The sequence below is a fragment of the Podarcis tiliguerta genome, assembly GCF_965153285.1.
Source record: "Podarcis tiliguerta genome assembly, chromosome: 4".
NCBI lineage: Eukaryota > Metazoa > Chordata > Lepidosauria > Squamata > Lacertidae > Podarcis > Podarcis tiliguerta.
The window spans coordinates 80,419,713-80,438,565 of NC_139537.1; the positions used below are offsets into that span (position 1 = coordinate 80,419,713).

The window sequence follows — 18,853 nt, forward strand, 5'->3', positions numbered from 1 at the left end:
AGAATTTGAATTCAATAAGTGTTCAAAATTTAAAAGTCTAAGAGATTTATTATTGTGCACATGCAAACTAGACAAAGTTCAGGAAATTAGAGAATGACACAAAAGAATTATATACTTTATTAAACTGTGTGCTTTTAATTGTTTTTCCCAGATAATGATGGATTTCGAGCCAAGATGTATGATATAACTCAACATCCATTTTTCAAGAGGACCATTGCTGTGCTTGTCTTGGCCCAGTCTGTGTTGTTATCTGTTAAGGTATTTGTTCTGTTCCTTATGACATCTTGCAAAGCAGTAGATTATATACTGTAGAGTTGGGAAAGGTTCAGAAAATGGCAAAGCAAAATGATCAAGAAGATAAAGCAACTCCCCTATGAGGAAAGCATACAATATTTGGAGCTGCTGAGTTAGAGAAAAGGCTAGAGGCAATGTGATGTTGTTGTTTAGTCGTTTAGTGGTGTCCGACTCTTCGTGACCCCATGGACCAGAGCATGCCAGGCACTCCTGTCTTCCACTGCCTCCTGCAGTTTGGTCAAACTCATGCTGGTAGCTTCAAGAACACTGTCCAACCATCTCGTCCTCTGTCGTCCCCTTCTCCTTGTGCCCTCCATCTTTCCCAGCATCAGGGTCTTTTCCAGGGAGTCTTCTCTTCTCATGAGATGGCCAAAGTATTGGAGCCTCCGCTTCACAATCTGTCCTTCCAGTGAGCACTCAGGGCTGATTTCCTTCAGAATGGATAGGTGTGATCTTCTTGCAGTCCATGGGACTCTCAAGAGTCTCCTCCAGCACCATAACGTGATAGAAGTATATAAAATTATTAATGGGATGAGAAAGTGGGTAAAGTTTTTCTCCTTCTCACATAACACAAGAACTTGGGGAATATCCAGTGAAGCTGAACATTGGAATGTCCGGGTCAAACAAAATAAATTGGTTCTTCACACAGTGCATAGTTAGACTGTGGGATTTCCTCCCACCTGAGGCAGTGATGACCAGCTTGGATGGCTTTAAAAGAGAATTTGACAGATTCAGGGAGGATAAGTCTACTAACCCTGGCGACTGTTCTTGTGGGAAACTGCAGCAAGGGAGAGTGCTGCTGTGCTCAGTTTCTGCTTGCAGATTTTCCATAGGTATTCAGTTGGCCGTTGTGAGAATGGGATGCTGGACTAGAAGGGCCTTTGGCCTGACCCAGCAGGCGCTAGTGTTCTTTTAATAATTTAGAAATATTTTATAAAGCCCTGTTTCTTCTTTTATATAAGTGGGATGATCAAGACCCCGTGACTGGTCCTTTAGCAGCAATGTCCGTCGTCTTCACCTTCATTTTTGTTCTTGAGGTAAGGTGATATATTTCACAATTTCTCCAATCTACAACATGGCCTCTTTTGTCAGTTTTGCTTTTGGACGTCATGTAACAGCTTTACTTTTCAGTCTGTTCAGATTCATACTGATTTGCCAATAACCCCCCAGTTTGGGTACAGGTGATTCTCAGCTTACGCGGGGGGTTACATTCTGTGGATAGCATAGAAACCAAAATCCAAAAGGGTGTGATTGTCCCCTTTCTGCCTCCTTTGGCGGGGGGGTGGGGGTGGGGGGGTGGAGGGAATAATACATTTTTGCCAAACATATAAAGCTAAATGCACACGTTACACATAAGTTGTGAGTTACCTGTAGTGCAGAATTTTGGGGGTGTGGTGGCATAATGAACGATGCCTCACAGAAAAGTGATAACATATACATTCCTCTCTTACAGGTTACCATGAAAATTATTGCTATGTCACCTGCTGGATTTTGGCAGAGCAGAAGAAATCGCTATGATCTCTTGGTGACATCTTTAGGAGTCATTTGGGTGATACTCCACTTTGCCCTAACTGTAAGTTCCAGCAAACTGCATTTTTTTTTGTCAGAACTGATAACATAGGACTATTATAGTTTGTATACCTGAAATGTAATTCATGAGCTGCTTCGGTATTATTATTATTATCATTATTATTATTATTTACTATTTATTCAAAAGAGGGGGGGATACAAACTGATCAATGCCCCCTTTCCCCCAACCCAAAGATCAGATGCAATCAAATGTAAACAGTAATAGTCCTTGTTGGGAATCTGCATATGTGCAGCTACACACACAAAGCCAATTAGGGTTTGGCCGACAGCCAGGCAATGTGAAGGAGTAAGTCTGCCTGGTGATACAGAGGCATGGAGACAGCTCCATGATTGGTCGAGCTCTCTCACGGGAATAATGATTAATGGCCTACTAACTGGAATGTGTGTTAGTACAAGTTTGAGTTTAGAAGTTGTGAGTCGTGTATGAGAGAGCTAGTCAAAGATCCGTGTTCTGTTCTGTTCCTGTAAATAGTCCACTGTATATAATAAACACCTAACTACAAGTTCCTGGTTCCTGCTTCGTCCATCCTGCCTGCAGCCAACTTGCCAATTGCTTTCGTAAACACTGCATTTACTCGGCTAGGTCTGGCTAAGGTCCTGCAACTAGTCAGAAAGTTGCGAAACACCAATAGGTTTTGCCAATAGTCCTTAGTATTTTAAGCTGCCATTTAAGAAGAAACAACTTCTGTGTTTGAATTCCAGAATGCCTACACATACATGATGGGGGCATGCGTAATTGTCTTCAGGTTCTTCTCGATCTGTGGGAAACATGTGAGTGGCTTGCTTGTTTGGCTGCTTTATTCTTTTCAGTATGTTATATATTGTTGCAATGAACAAAAGCAGTATGGTACTGAGGGTGGGGAAACGAAGAGATGACAGATGTACACACCACCCATGCTCACTGCCCTTGTTCCTGCCCTCGCCCTGGGTTCCGTCACTCTGCCCAATCCCAGTCCTGGCAAATAGCGCAGTTCAGAAATTTGTAGTTCAGTTTGGGTAGTATATGCCCTAGAGACAGGAATAGGTTTGTTGCGGGGGGCTGATGGCTGGAAAGAGGTCCCGGAAGCTAGGAGCAGGGTAAAAGGTAAAGGGACCCCTGACCATTAGGTCCAGTCGTGACCCACTCTGGGGTTGCGGCGCTCATCTCGTTTTATTGGCTGAGGGAGCCGCCGTACAGCTTCCGGGCATGTGGCCAGCATGACTAAGCAGCTTCTGGCGAACCAGAGCAGCACACGGAAACGCTGTTTACTTTCCCGCTGGAGAGGTACCTATTTATCTACTTGCACTCTGACGTGCTTTTGAACTGCTAGGTTGGCAGGAGCTGAGACCGAGCAATGGAAGCTCACCCCGTCACAGGGATTTGAACCACCGACTTTCTGATCGGCAAGTCCTAGGCTCTGTGGTTTAACCCACTATGCCACCTGCGTCCCCTAGGGGCAGGGAGCCGAGAGTAAAGAGCATGATGGAAGAATGCAGAGTAGTCAGTGGGCCAAGGAGGAGGAGGAGCAAATGATGTCGAGACTGAGGAAAGGAAGGGTAAGCAGGAAGGTACCTTAGGAGGGCTCAACACCATGGGTCAGAGAGCAAAGGGTTGCTGTGTGTCAGTTCTAGACCCTAACGGTGCTGCTGTGCTTTGAGCACTGCATATAAGCAGAAATATAATTGTATTATTGTAGGGGGACGCGGGTGGCGCTGTGGGTTAAAGCCTCAGTGCCTAGGGCTTGCCGATCGAAAGGTCGGCGGTTCGAATCCCCGCGGCGGGGTGCGCTCCCGCTGTTCGGTCCCAGCGCCTGCCACCCTAGCAGTTCGAAAGCACCCCTGGGGGCAAGTAGATAAATAGGGACCGCTTACTAGCGGGAAGGTAAACGGTGTTTCCGTGTGCAGCTCTGGCTCGCCAGAGCAGCGAAGTCACGCTGACCACGTGACCCGGAAGTGTCTTCGGACAGCGCTGGCCCTTGGCCTCCTTGAGTGAGATGGGCGCACAACCCTAGAGTCTGTCAAGACTGGCCCGTACGGGCAGGGGTACCTTTACCTTTACCTTTAATTGTATTGTGACCAGGCAATCCTAGGGATACAAGGAGGGCCAGGAAGCAGTAAATGGCAGGGGCTGGATGTCACATATGAGTGGAACTAACCAGCCAATTCATTGGCTACAGGTTTCTAATACTACTCAGTTGTGTCACTGTTATGCCCCATTTCTATTATTAAAGGTTATTTTCCATTGCTTTCCTTATATCTTTTAGGTGACCCTGAAGATGCTGCTTCTGACAGTGGTTGTCAGCATGTACAAGAGCTTTTTCATCATAGTAGGGATGTTCCTGCTGTTACTTTGCTATGCTTTCGCAGGAGTAGTTTTATTTGGCACTGTGAAATATGGAGAGAACATCAACAGGTACGACATTTTTTACTCCACCAGAAAGTAAATGATATCGTGGCATTGCTGTGTTTGAGCATGAATGTTCGTTGAATCGTTGAGATTCTCAAGAAATTTGATTCTGGGTCAGGTCTCAGAATCCATGCTTGTGCAGTCTAGTTTTGGGCACACAAAATGCATAAACAGCTGTACTATTCTACTCCCATTCTGTGTATAAGTACCCATGTTATTTCCTGTAGGAGGAGTAATTTGCAGGCTGGGCTTCTGGAAATGAGAAGATCAGGTAGATTACTATATAGCAGGCACAATATAACCTCTCACTATAATTAATAGTCACCATGGAAAATGCTTAGGACTAGCTAAGTAAGGGAGAGAAGGAAAAGATCGCAACATCTACTGTTTTTTTAATGCTGAATTTCACTTGTCACACACTGAACAAAATTTATTGTTTGTTTAAAAACAGGCATGCCAACTTTTCATCAGCTGGTAAGGCCATTACTGTACTCTTCAGAATAGTCACTGGGGAAGACTGGAACAAGATAATGCATGACTGCATGGTAAATTGAACACAATTATAAAACAAGACATAAATACTGAAACCACCGCATATCTAACAGCCTAGCTTTGTAACTTAACAGTGCTGTGCTTTTTCTTTTCTTTTTTTAAGCTGTCATTCACACAAATATTCATTAATTTATTTGACATGTTATAGGAATTAATGCATAACCATTTAAACCCGTGGATAATGCCAACAAGTATGAATATATTTTGCCTTTCTAAATATCACCATCTTTGTATTAATTGCTAGCAAGTGGGGGACTTTCTGAATATGTTGACTATATTGCTAACTGATAAACATTTGTTATCCTTTAAATCCAGTACTGGATCTGCTGCAATAAATGCCAAAACATTATTTAATATAATTCTTTCTGCGGTCTTATCTGCCCCTGCATCTCAGATATGTATAAATGCTAATTCACAGGACTGGTGCTGCTTTCATTTCAAACCACCAGCTCTTACAGCTGCAAATCATATATAGATTAAGGTCTTGGGGCTTGGAACACAGGTTCTCTTTCTGCCATGGTGCTGGTAACATCTACAGTGAAAGGCTGAAGTGTTTGGGCCTTATTATTTTGGTAAAAGGACTGCTAAAGGAGGGCATGATAGATATTTTTATTATTTATTAGATTCATATACCGCTCTTCATAAGATCTCTGGGCAGTTCACAGAATAAAATAGAGGACAAAAACAAGTAAATAAGTAAAGCAAAACAATAAACCCCTTCCCTTTACCACAGACACATTTAAAAGGCTGTAGAATATTAATCAGCCAAAGGTCAGGTTGAAGAGGAATGTACTAGCCCACCGCCTTAAAATATATAATGAAGGCGCCGGGCAAACTTCCCTAGGGAGAGCATTCCACAGTTGGGAAGCCACCACAGAAAAGGCCCCGTTCTCTTGTTGTCACCCTCCGAACCTCATATGGAGGAGGCACACGAAGAAGGCCTCAGATGATGAACGCAGCGTCCGGGGCAGTTTATATGGGTAGAGGCAGTTTATTTAGTAAAGCTGTGAATATATAGATAGAAAAGATTGAGATATGGCAGGAAGTTTAGGTCAGACAAATGAAATAGTTTCTTCACCTTTGGCTGTGAGAAAAATAGGTTAAGGTTTGATAGGGAGGCATGCAATGGACATGGGGGAGGGGGGTTATGTACCCTGCAATCAGGGCACCCCTTTCGCTGTTAAAAACGGAGACCTTCATCACTCTTTCCACATTACAGGGGCAGATCTTTTTTAAAACAAAAACGCACGGATATGCCGCTGTTGCATCCAGTTTGGCCCTCCCTCTTGTCCTGACATACGCCTCAGAATGTTGTTACTATTGCTGCTCTTGCTGTCGTGTTAATGCCATCGTTGTTCCCTAATTGTGATACATACGTTTTAAGTGTATGCTTGTGCATATGTCGGTTAGTCGCAAAAGAAAAAGAAAAGAAAAGAAGAAGCAATCATATATCCCTTTGAATTAATTAATTATTTTCCTTTGAAGGTTCAACCTCCGTTTTGTACTCCAGATAACAGAACATACTGGAAGACAGATTGTGGAAACTATGCTGGTGCTCTTATGTATTTCTGTTCATTTTATGTCATCATTGCATACATAATGCTAAATTTGCTTGTGGGTAAGTCACAAATAGCCATTACTGTATATGTTTCAAACATACTTATTATATGTACTATATATATATCATTTACCCTTCAGTGCCCCTGAGGGGACAAAACTATAAATAAAATAATTGAATTAGCAACATGACTGCAACGATCAGCTAACTGAAAAATTAAAAAGTAGCATCAGTTTTGGACTGCCAAACAAAACCATTGAAACAATCCACAAAGACCTGACAGGAATTTCAGAAGCCTTCTGAATGTGAATCTGTTTTAAACAACTGTCCTGGTAGACCTCTCTAGGAAATGAAATTCCATAAAGAAGGCGCCATCACTGGAAGACCTCACTTCAGCATATGGAGTATGCTTTTCTAAGTATTAGTACCGTATTTGCCTGAATATTAGCCGCACCTGAATATAAGCCGCACCTTTAAAATTGGAAGGGGGGGAGAAAAAAAGAAAAAATACCCGAATATAAGCCACTCCATTCCTCACTGCTCCTGGCTGCATACTGGGGGGGGAAGGCACTGCATTGCTGGCGGCCTTTCCCCTTCCTTGCTCTCTCCCTTCCTGGCCTTGGGGGAGAGGACGGGGCGGGCATTGCTTTGCCGCGTTCCTGGAGCTGTTTGCCCCACGTTCCTGGCTGCATACCGTAAAGTCGCAAATATAAGCTGCACTTTAACTTTTCACGGTCGGGATTTGGGGGGAAAGTGAGGCTTATATTCAGGCCAATACGGTACTTAGAAGATCAGCATACCCAATTTTTGAAATCTTTCAATAAAACAATGAAGTCTTGTTTAACATTTGAAAAACCTAGCTGCCATTTCTTTTCGTATAAAGTTATTGGTTTAGCAATATAGGAGCAAATATGTTTTAGTAAGAACGCTGACTCGTAAAAAGATGTCTATTGGAAGACAAATTATTCCTACCTTGTATGTGCATATGTAAAATAACACTGCAGAAGGCTTTTCGGTTTGCTTTTATTGAGTTTGTTCAGTGTTCACGAAAGCCAATAGAACACTTCCATATTTAAGATTGAAGCATATTAGATTCTAACTAATACTGTTAGATTGACTTGTCTAGATAAAGGCAAACCTATTAATATAAATATAGCATTTTGTACATTTTTGCTAACATCATGAATACAAATGAATTCCTTAATAGACTATATCCTTGTTTAATGCCCATGTCATTTTAAAGATGTTTCTGTTTTCCGTAGCTATAATTGTGGAAAATTTCTCGCTGTTTTATTCTACGGAGGAAGACCAGCTCTTAAGTTACAATGATCTTAGACATTTCCAAATTATATGGAACATGGTTGATGACAAAAGAGAGGTAATAACATAATTCACTATAATTCCACGAGTCTTATTTAGTTGCTGCTCTGTTAATTAATTGCTAGGAAGGAGAAGTAAATGCAGTTTTCCAAAAGGGAATGCAATAGCTGCTCCCATTTCACTTTATACGGGGTAGTAGAGGAGTCCTTTCCAACATCAGTTCCTTTCAGTCTTTGTGCTCAAGCACAGTGGAGCTTCAGAACTGTGAATGGATTTTGTTATGTACTGAAGTTCTCACCCTGGGCCAGCAGGGGAATGCTGTAAATAGTTTTCACTCAGGTCCGCATATGCAAATAAGGAATTGAAAGTGACGTTCAGTGATTGGATAGTTACAGAAAGTTGTTACTGTTGCTTTGTAGTTGAGCTCTCTATAAGCAGGTTGGCTGAACCCTTCAGTTCTGGCCTGTGAATAAACAAGAGCTGTCTGAAGAATCGCTGTGTTGTCTGATATGTTCACCCACAACTTAACAGATTTACTTCAGAATCAGGATACCTGTGGCCTTCAAAATATTGATGGCCGACATTTGCATTATTCCTGACCACAGGGCATGCTGGTTGAGGCAAATGGGCCTTGGAATTGAGCAGTTTCTGGGAGGTCAAAGGTTGTCTACCCCTGGCTTACACCCTTGACCTATACATCACTATCTACAAAAATGAACAGTTTGGCTGAACTCCTTCATGGGTCATATCCAACACTGGTGTCCCGATAGCACAGCAGATATCCACTTACGCAGCATAACTTTCTTCTTCTATCCTCTCCCCTACATCTCCCTATGCACCCTCAAAATCTGCTGCAGAGGGTTGGAGAACCCCCTGGAAACAGATCTGAAGGACACATGGGGAGAGGAAAGGGAAGTTCTGTTGCACAAGCAGCACTCCATGCATGCAGCATTAGCTATTTTGGTGACAGCTCATGAAGGTTTTGACCAGTACCAATAATGGAGAAGTTCTGCCTTCTTTTCAGGGAGTGATTCCTACCTTCCGAGTCAAGTTTTTGCTGAGGTTGCTGCGTGGAAGGTTGGAGGTGGATCTGGACAAGGACAAACTTTTGTTCAAGCACATGTGCTATGAAATGGAGAGGCTGCATAATGGGGGAGATGTAACATTCCACGATGTACTGAGGTATGTTAGATGGCACACAAAATCAATTGTAGTTTAATTGCAAATATTTTTGCCTCCCGTGTTCTCTTATAATGGCAATGGTGCCCACCTGAGAGATGCCAAAACTGAGTTCCAGCTGAAAACAAGGCCTGAATACAATCATGTTTATAGGGTTTATAGAAAATATTAACTGAGGAGCATATCAGATTTTACTCAATGCTGATTTTTCTAATGTGTATCTAGAAGTCCAATTCAAACTACTATATTCATCATATAATAACAGCAGCTTTCAGCTGTCTTTTTTGGCTGTGTGAACTTGATTGGATCAAGAGTGTTTTTTTTATCAAGGAAGGCAAATTTAGCATATAACAATGACCACTTCCATGGAAGAAAGAACTTTCCCTGTTAAAAATACCCCAATCCAGGGAACTTCTGCATCATGATAAGAGCTCACACCAGTTTAGGAAGTCGCAAAAAAGCCAATCTGTACTGTCAGAGCAGAGAATGCTGATGCATATCTGCAGTGCAGGATTTGGGCAGCTTGCACAGTTGAACATATTTGTGTGCAGAAACCTGTTTTCATTGCACTTCTCTGTAATGGGGTTGGCTGTATAATGTCTTCGCCACTTTTCACTGTATCATAAATCCATGTATCCCTAGGTCATCGGATGACCCTTTAAGAGCAAAATAAACACCTTATTTTCAAAGGAAGTATATGATACACCTGCTATTATTTTTCTTTGATAAAAAAACATTTTTAAAAAAAGAAACCCTCATTATTATTATTGTTGTTGTTGTTTATGTTGGGATACTGCCAGGGAGACAAAGTCCATCTTGACCTCCATGTCGTCTCCGGACGTCCATTGATCTCCCGTAGACACGCAGTATCAGCAATTAGCGACACGAGCTCTAGAAATAGCATCCCACATTCTAGAGCTCTTGCACACTCTATCAGCAGAGTTCACACAGCAAAAGATGCACCCAGGAGAGCATTATTTAGAGGTTTATTCAGCGTTGATCAGAACAAAGAAAAACCATGACTGCCTGCTTGAGAGTTTCCGGCAGTGAGAGAGAGAATCGAAAGCAAAGACACAACAGAAACATCCTGTGAGACAGGAAACGCGCAAACTCTGTGACTCAAAGCCTGCTCCCTTTTAAGGTGGAACGGAAATATCCTAACAGTTTATTATAATTTTTTCCCCAGCATGCTCTCCTACAGATCTGTTGACATCAGAAAAAGTCTTCAGCTGGAAGAACTGCTTGCTAGGGAACAACTGGAATACACCATAGAAGAAGAAGTAGCCAAACAGACTATCCGCATGTGGTTGAAGAAGTGCTTGAAGCGCATTAGAGCAGTAAGTTTGACTAGGAAAAAACAGAAAGCATGTAGCATACCCTTCCTCGTTGTGTAGAACATGCTACATTTTATTTTCGTACTAGAGAGTTGTCAATTATTTGGAAAACATTGTTTAAGCTTCTTAGCCTTCTCAGTCATGCAGTGCTTAAAATACAGGTGTGCTATTTATTTATTTATTTATTTATTTATTTATTTTTATGCCAGCGTCACTGGTGCTTTACATAATCAGAAAAGAAACAAGGAGCTGAGAATTAAGATGTGGACAATAGAGGAGAAAGAGGAAGGAAAGGCAGATAACTATAACAGAAGGATGATGAGTGACAGCAGGAGAGTGTGGTGGAATGTTGCGTGAAGATATAATTGAAATTGAAATAATTGAAATACTTTATTGTCACTTGTACAACTTGTATACAGTGAAATTACACAAGCACCCATCATATGAATGATGGGTGGCAGGAGTTGGTTGAGAAAGTCAGAGTTAAAAGGAGTGAGGTGAAAAATGAGGACTGTATGATCAGAAAGGGGCATTGGTACATTGGTGCAAAGCTTGGAGTTTGGAGGGTCAGGAATACTAGGTTAGATTAGTAAATTACAAATGTTTTCTGGTCTGGAGAATTGGTAGTTTATCAGATTTTGCCCCCCACATGCATCTTGTAAAATACGCAGTCAAGTAGATAAATGAAGAATCCTCTTGCTCTCTATAAAACAGTGAATGGAGGCAGCAGGTTGCTTGGGGAAATATTAAGGAAAGTTTGGACAGCTGAGTGACTGACCCTAATGACTTCCATGTACCCAGGCCCATGTCAGGGACCACTGCAACATCACCATAGCAATTAGTGATGGCAGCATATTTTGGAAATGGGGGTTTCAGAAGACAGGTTCCCTCAGTTTAAAAATCTGCACACTATTATGAACCAAGCCAAACACTGCTCCAAGCTTTGACTTGTTTTATAATGACTTAGTAGCAGCCCTCCATCTGTCCTAGAACCCCTACCTTCCCTGCCCCTTTACCAAGTTTCAACTCAGGCAAGGAAAGCTGGTAATTGTTTCTGTCTACAGTGACAGTGTCTTGACATGCCTTTAAGCATGGAAAGTCCGGAAAGTGAAGTTTTTTAATTCCTTCTCAGTTGTATTTTGTTGTTGTTGACGATGATGATAGCTGAAAACACTGATCCCAAATAAATACTTGTAAAAAGACTGCTTTCTCTTATTTGAAATTTGGTGGAGGACCATTAAAAATATGTTCTCTTCCAATCTGGAAAAAGACATACCTCCATTGGGGGCCAGGGATTAGAGTTGTTTTCCAGATTTGTATTCATTGACGCTGAAAACACTCCACTTTTAAGTTGGTAAAGGAAAAGGGGGGAATGTGCCATCCTAAAAAATTATCTGATTTTGGATTTTGTTCCAATTCTTCCTCTAACTCACAAACAAGCATAGAAAGCTTTATCTTTCCAGTTAGCGCAATAATGTTTAGTGTTGGATATATGCATTCTGCCTATTCTGCCTCTTTTTTTTGCACACTGTCATTGATACATAAAAATGGTACAACATGAAAGTCACACTTTGTAGTTGTCTAAGGGAGTTTCCATTATCACTTTGTTAATTTTATCTAGTGTCTAATTTAAAAATCACTGAAACCAGTTAACTTCAATAGCCTCCAGATGAGTTCTATAAAAGCTTAGTTCTTCTCCCTGATCATTTTATTTTAAATGTCTCTTTCCATAGTCTCATAAAGCAGATTGAAATAAAATTAAACGGTGTAAGCAGCTTTATGAAAATGACTACAAAGGAAAAGTCCACTGTAACTGTGAATAATATAAAGGGAATGTAGAGCAGACAAGAGCAAATCTCAATTTTTGAAGAATACTTGTTTGAAAAGATCCAGTGATAATTATACTTATTATCTTTTTATAGAAACAGCAGCAGTCATGCAGCATTATCCATAGTCTCCGAGAGAGTCAACAACAGGAGCTTAGCCGTTTCCTAAATCCACCAAGCATTGAGACAACACAACCAAGTGAAGACATGAATGCTAATAACCAGGATAACAGTACACAGCCTGAGGTACAGTGATGCTCAGGTCCTCAATGTATTGGCCTAAGCCAGTGGGTTAAGATAAATCATTCTTCATGTTCTCTGTGCAGGCACAAATATGGGGAAATCTGTGCCTGTGCAGAGCATCTTTGGTGGCTGGATACACACACAAACTTAAAGAAGAGTCATTTTGTGAAGAACATTGTCTTGATATCCTGAGCTAAGGAAACTAGGCCTATAGTAGTAGTTCTTCTTCTTCTTCTTCTTCTTCTTCTTCTTCTTCTTCTTCTTCTTCTTTTTCTTCTTCTCCTCCTTGCCTGTGGTTTCAGTTTTGCATTTTCCCAGTTCTATAGTCTTCACAATACGAAATGACTGGGATCAGATCCAGCCATCCTTTACTTCATTAGCCCACTGTAAACAGTGTCATAGTGACTGAGGTGGATATTCATTGTGTTCCGGAATAAAGTATTCTAAAATATTCCCAGATACCATGAGCATAATTCTTTCTAATGAATCAGAAACAACAAAATAAAGATCAGAAACAAAAAGGCCTTGCTTGTGTTCTTTAAAGCTTCAGATACTATGCACTTAAACACTGTTCTCTTTTGTTCTATTCAGATGAGTAGTCAACAACAGCTCCTTAGTCCAACGCTTTCTGACAGAGGTGGATATCGGCAAGACTCTACTGATGGTGGTAAACCTCAGCGGAAGTTTGGACAATGGCGTTTGCCATCAGGTAGGTGAAGATTGTCATGAATGACACCAAAAAGAATTCTAAATGGAACCTGGAGCTCTATTTACTGATAGAACTCAGAAAAGTTCCGTAAGAGGGCATGCATCCTCACTGGAGGATTCTGCAGCAGTAGATTTCAGACTGACTACAGCTACACTAGAAACAGAAGAGAGCAGTCATTCCAGATTTCTCAGACAAGCTAGCCAAATCACATGCTACAGGAGAAGATAGGAAAATCATCACGGTGTTTAAGACTGGGGTGGGGCTAGGAGTAGAGAAAAGAATGTAATTATTTCGTAACTCCAAATTCAGTGATCAGTAAGACAACAAATGTGATCCAAAGCCAACCACCATTATTATTCTGGGGGGGGGGATTATTGTTAGTATAATTCTATGCTGCATAGGATCCGGATGCCATTGAGGAAACACACACATACAGAGGTTCTAGATTCAGGTAAGTAGCCATGTTGGTCTGATGTAGTTGAAATAAATTAAAAAATTGTCCAGTAGCACCTTAGAGACCAACTAAGTTTGTTCTGGGTATAAGTTTTCATGTGCATGCACACTTCTTCAGATACACTGTTTAGGTGTACCTGAAGAAGTACGCATGCACACTGTTTCAGTGTATCTGAAGAAGTGTGCATGCACACCAAAGCTTATGCCCAGAACAAACTTCGTTGGTCTCTAAGGTGCTACTGGACAATTTTTTTATTTATTTACACATACAGAGGGTTTTTTATTTGTTAAAAAAAAATCCACAACTTATTGGAGCCAACTGAAGCTCCTAGGTCAAAATATGCTAGAGTAAATCATTCAACAAAATATATTTTAAGGAAAGTAGTTATGGAGCACCTCTCCCAATGGCGTCCCTAACAATGGAAGTCCATAGGGAAAGTAATAAGAGTCTGCAATTTTTGGTCCTTTAAGCACCAAAGCAATATGGACCTGCATAGGCTTAACCATATACATAGCTACTGCCTCTAAGACCAACAGTGACTTAAGCTAAGCATGAGCTTCATTGCTGTGCTGAACACATAAAGAGTCTTAAGTGTGCCAAAGCTGCAATTCTGGGCTGTTTTAAGTAGATCAGTTCAGTCTTAGGACATTTTCCTGCACTTGGTATTAGTTGTTGCTTTTTCCACATTTGTAATGCTTTTGTACATGAAACCTAAACTAGTTGAAATAAAAATTGGTTTAAAAATTGCTCTCTTTTCTCTTCTGTACTACTGTATATTAACAAAGTAGGATGCAAGGCAAATTTGCATTTACAACACAATGTAGTGTTTGAGCATCTCAAATGCATTTTTAATGTGAAAAGCTCTTGGTTTGCATGGAACCATCCCCACTACTCCAGATAACAGAGCGAGATACATATTTGCATTAGTAAGTTGTCTTCTGTTTAATTCCCTAGCTCCAAAGCCAATAAGCCATTCAGTGTCTTCAGTCAACTTACGGTTTGGTGGCCGTACAACCATGAAGTCTGTTGTGTGCAAGATGAATCCCATGTCAGACGTGGCTTCTTGTGGATCAGAAGTCAAGAAATGGTGGACAAGACAACTCACTGTGGAGAGTGATGAGAGTGGTGAAGACCTGCTTGATATCTGACTGGAAAAAGATGCCATTTCAAATCACACTTATGCAACATTCCTTTGGAATTAAATCGTTTTCTTGGTTTTTAAATTGCAGTTCCTATTGACTGACCATTTATATCAAGAGAAGCCTTCAACTTGACAAGATATACGACTTACTTATTTTTTAATCCTTGTGTGATTATTAATGTAAGAGAAAACAGCAAAAAAAGGTAGTGTTCATAAAAAGCAAAGACAGTTTCGTTTCGTTTTTCCCTCAGACCCAAGAATCATTAGTTTAACTCCCGGATCTCAGCAGGGCCTTCTGTCTTTCAACAGCCCCTCTATGTCACATCCCAAGCTGGTTTTTAGATTTGGTGGGTCTTTAAAACTGGATTGATGTTGCTTGGTTCAAATTGGGAGAGATTATAAACCAATAGCTGTTGTCGAAAAAATGGGCATGCAATTCTGCCACAGTTCTTTACAATTCAAAAATATAGGCGATGACGTGAGGACTTTCTTTTGGGTGGTATGGGAGAAATTTGCTGTGAGACTCAAAAAATACCCCAAAGAAAATATTTGTATGGAAATGTTGTGAGTCTTATTGTTTCAGTACATTAGAGCTTTTGTTTTAGACAGACAGGCAAACACAATTTATTCATAATTTATTATGTGCTTTTGTTTATGGATGCCAATTGGTTGATTAATTTCCTTTGTTAACTGTGAGTGTTGCTTTTGTCTATAAACAAAATAGTTTGTAAGGAGGATGCTATTGGGGGGAAATCAAGTCCTCACAGGGCATGTACAATCCTACACAATTAAGGAAATAGACCTGATTGCAGCCAGTGTTTCATATTTGAGAAGTTTCACTGTATGCATTTAGAGGACTTGTGTAAGTGTTGCTTCTGCCCTAGTCAACACTGAACCTAGCCTGGAAATGATCATCACTTAGGGTACGATGTCATTGTTTTTGCTCTTTTTTTCTAGCCTTCTCCCCCAGCAGTATTAATATTGATGAACAGCCTGTAGAGATCAGCAGGGAATTCATTCTAAATGAAAGCATTTTTACAATATACAGATTTTGACTTGCAGATAGCTAGCTTTTTTAAAATATGCAAGATGTAGGATAGTTTCTTTTAGCATATCAGAAAATGACTAATTGGGTTTTATAATCATTTTTAATTGTTACTGTGAAGAACTGAACATGAATGCACAGCTGTTCTGCCCTTACACCTGCTGAATAGGTTTCGAGCACTGTAATCTCTATCAACATCCATCACTTCTTAAGGTTGTAACAAGGACAGTCAAAGCCTGGATTTGGTTCATTGTCTCCTCTCTGCAGGTCCTTCTAAACAAGTGTTTGTAGCTGTCTGAACTAAGGACTCTGGCTGTTGAAGGAAGAAGCTGGGATTCTCCTATGTGCAGTCCTACGTGTTTTGATGTAGGATGCAGCACCTATACATCTCTGGAAGCACATCCAGAAAAGCAGCCTACTCACAAAAGTCTGGTTTTGTGCTTGATTACTCTTGCTTATAGAGTAAATAAGTTTTATTAAATAAACTAAATAACCTTATTGTTTAGATCAATGGTTCCTAAACTCCCCCCCATGCACCACTTGTTGCTTCTTTTGTTTTTTATATTGTTTTATTATTGTAATACAATAAAATATAAGAAATAAAAGAAGAAATTGAAATGCCATTAAGCATCAGTATAAAAAGTTCATGTGGACATGCCATGGACCTCCGGAATAAAGCTTGTGGACCACAGTTGGGAACCCCTGGTTTAGATAATGCACTGTGTAAAGGACATCACTGTTATATTTTTTAAGTATCTTAGTCATGCAATGCTGACATATAAATTATGCCATTTATCAAGTTCCTTGTCCTTATGTACACTGGAAGTGTCATTTTTAATTTTTATAACTATGATACAAACTGTGTTTCATAAGGGGTTGGATGCAGACGACATGTTAGAGAAGCAAGACACTTGGCAGTTTTTAAATTTCAGTTTACTTGGATAAATGGGAAGTCTGTTGAATTAAAGATACCCTGTGTGTGGAGTGGCAGCAAACAGAACATGCAGGAGCAAATAATAATAATAATAATACTTAATAAAGAAATTTATAAATTGCTTCATAGCATGAAGTGACTGAAGTGGTGTACAAGCTAAAAACCGAATAAAGCACAACTCTAAAAACAATAAAACCATCCCTTTAAATTAAAAAAATAAATAAAACAATTTCTGCAGATAACATTTCAGTATGCATCAAGATACCGCACAGAGATGCATAAGATACAGTAGCTCCAGGGGAGAATTAAAGGTAGCAAAAACCTTTAAAATAAGTCAGAGGGAAACTGGCCACTAATCTCCTATAACAGCTAAATAGAAAATGAGCAATCCCAGTAATGAGGTTCCAGCCACCAACAGGGAAAAACGACCTATCCAGGGGAAAGGAAGAAAAAGACAAATCAATCATTTTTGTGGCTCTGGTTCTGTATTTGCAAAATTAATTTGCAAGCAAGTTTATGAAGAACCTATTTTGGCTAGTTCTGAAAAGCAACTCACCCAGCCTCCATACAATTGCATATATAACCTCCATACAACTGCATATATAAAATTAAAATAGCCTGGTTTATAAATACAAAATGGATTGACTTGCGTTTGCACTGAGAATAGTATAATAGGTACTCCAAGATAAAAGTTTGCGAGATGTTTGGGAGCGAACATCAAATCAATTTTCTAATACTCCCAGCAAGTGGAATACTCCCTTGTATGTTTTGTTTACCACTTTCTATGTCACTCAAGAAATACTGAGCACAAGCGTGCAGCATATAAGAGTTGGTTTAACATTTCAAACTTCAGTCATGTTCTTAATTCGTTTAGCATATTTTTGTAATGTCATAAAAGAAGAAGAAAATGCCATTTTCTGGCATTACTGAGGCTGCGATTGTATGCTAACTTACCTAGAAGCCCCACCCAATATAGTGAGTCATACTTCCAAGCACACAAGCATTGGATTTCACTTAAAAGTAATCACTGAACTTCTTCAGTATAGCTGCATGTCATACAGGTAGCACGACCAAACAGTGATGAATAATAGCCATCTTATTACTTCTACAATGCAATTAAATGTATTGTGAGAGGCGGGGGGGAATGGCAGGGTTCTGACACCTTCATACAAACAACAGTGCTTTTAGGATTTTATATCTGCTTCCCAACCAAAGCTACCTTGGGATGGGACCTTTGCCACTACCATTATTTCCTATGGAAATTATGTTGCACTACCATGGCCTGGCCTGGATCTTCTAAGACGCACCAGAAACATAAGATTTCATGAATAAAACAGGAACTTTAACAACCTGGAAATTGTCCATGTTCTTTAGTAGCTTTGTGGACAAAAACGAAGAAAAAAAACCCAGCAACAATGAATGATAAGAGTTGTTTTGGGTTTTACTCCTGCTTTTGCTTTTAATGCAAAATGTATTTGAATCAATAGAAGGATTTCCATTCTCAGTCTACCCTTTGGCCACATGTTATTTTAAATGCTATGGTCTTTAGCGCATTATGATGTACTCATCTGTGTGTGTATTTCACTGTTTAGATTAAGAAGAAGTCGAAGTCCCTGTGATGTTGTTTTCTTAAGTCTGTGCATTCTGTTGTTTAAACTAGACTGCAGCAAAGATCTACAGAAAATGTCACTCCGGTCATTTTTGAGGACAACATTTTGTCTTTTTTCTTTTTTGTCTATTTGAACTTAAGGTCTGTACAAAAAAATAAAAATAAAAACCTAAGCTGACAGCAGGAGGGTTGTTGGGTTTATAAAATATGTTTTCTTGAACTTTCAATAACGTGCTGAATTGCAGAACCTTTCTGAGTTGTTTCTATGGTAAATGTTCTTTTTCAACCTCTGGCAAACATTAGCCCTTTGCCATACGGTGTCAAGAAAAGGCAGTTGCTTCCAGTGATGCCTTTCCTCACATTTTCATTCTTGATTGATTTGCTACATATTATTCACAGGTTCAAGGCAGTATTTCACAATTTTATTTTGCTACTGCAGTTTGCCAGTCGTTTGGGGTTTCCTTTTTCAGTCAGCAGAGTCACCCAGTCCTACAGAATGTTAGGCCTACAGAGATTCATCAGACACCTCCTGTTTAAAGGTGCTGAAAACCTTTCTATGCCACCAAGAGTATTGCAGGTAATTTTTTTTAAAAAAAATCATCTATCTGTAATGGTTAGTTGATTCTCTCTGATTTTCAATTTTTACATGGATTTTTATTATGTATAGATATTGTAAACC

At 40.0% G+C, this 18,853-nt stretch overlaps 1 protein-coding gene across 9 annotated transcripts in view; it reads left to right on the forward strand.

Annotated features, from left to right (window-relative positions):
• NALCN (sodium leak channel, non-selective) overlaps window positions 1–18,354 on the forward strand; it is a 193,958-nt gene extending 175,604 nt beyond the window's left edge. For 8 of the 9 annotated variants that reach the window (XM_083437568.1, XM_083437570.1, XM_083437569.1 and 5 more), the window contains 13 exons: window positions 152–258; window positions 1,257–1,331; window positions 1,748–1,867; window positions 2,587–2,655; window positions 4,128–4,276; window positions 4,722–4,815; window positions 6,308–6,440; window positions 7,643–7,758; window positions 8,725–8,882; window positions 10,066–10,216; window positions 12,136–12,285; window positions 12,874–12,991; window positions 14,400–18,354. In XM_083437568.1, the coding sequence (XP_083293694.1) occupies window positions 152–258; window positions 1,257–1,331; window positions 1,748–1,867; window positions 2,587–2,655; window positions 4,128–4,276; window positions 4,722–4,815; window positions 6,308–6,440; window positions 7,643–7,758; window positions 8,725–8,882; window positions 10,066–10,216; window positions 12,136–12,285; window positions 12,874–12,991; window positions 14,400–14,593 (1,634 nt within the window). In that variant the 3' untranslated portion in view covers window positions 14,594–18,354. The remainder of the gene's footprint in view (window positions 1–151; window positions 259–1,256; window positions 1,332–1,747; window positions 1,868–2,586; window positions 2,656–4,127; window positions 4,277–4,721; window positions 4,816–6,307; window positions 6,441–7,642; window positions 7,759–8,724; window positions 8,883–10,065; window positions 10,217–12,135; window positions 12,286–12,873; window positions 12,992–14,399) is intronic. The other variant, XR_014510429.1, reaches the window with a different exon arrangement.
• The last annotated feature ends 499 nt before the right edge of the window (window positions 18,355–18,853 follow it).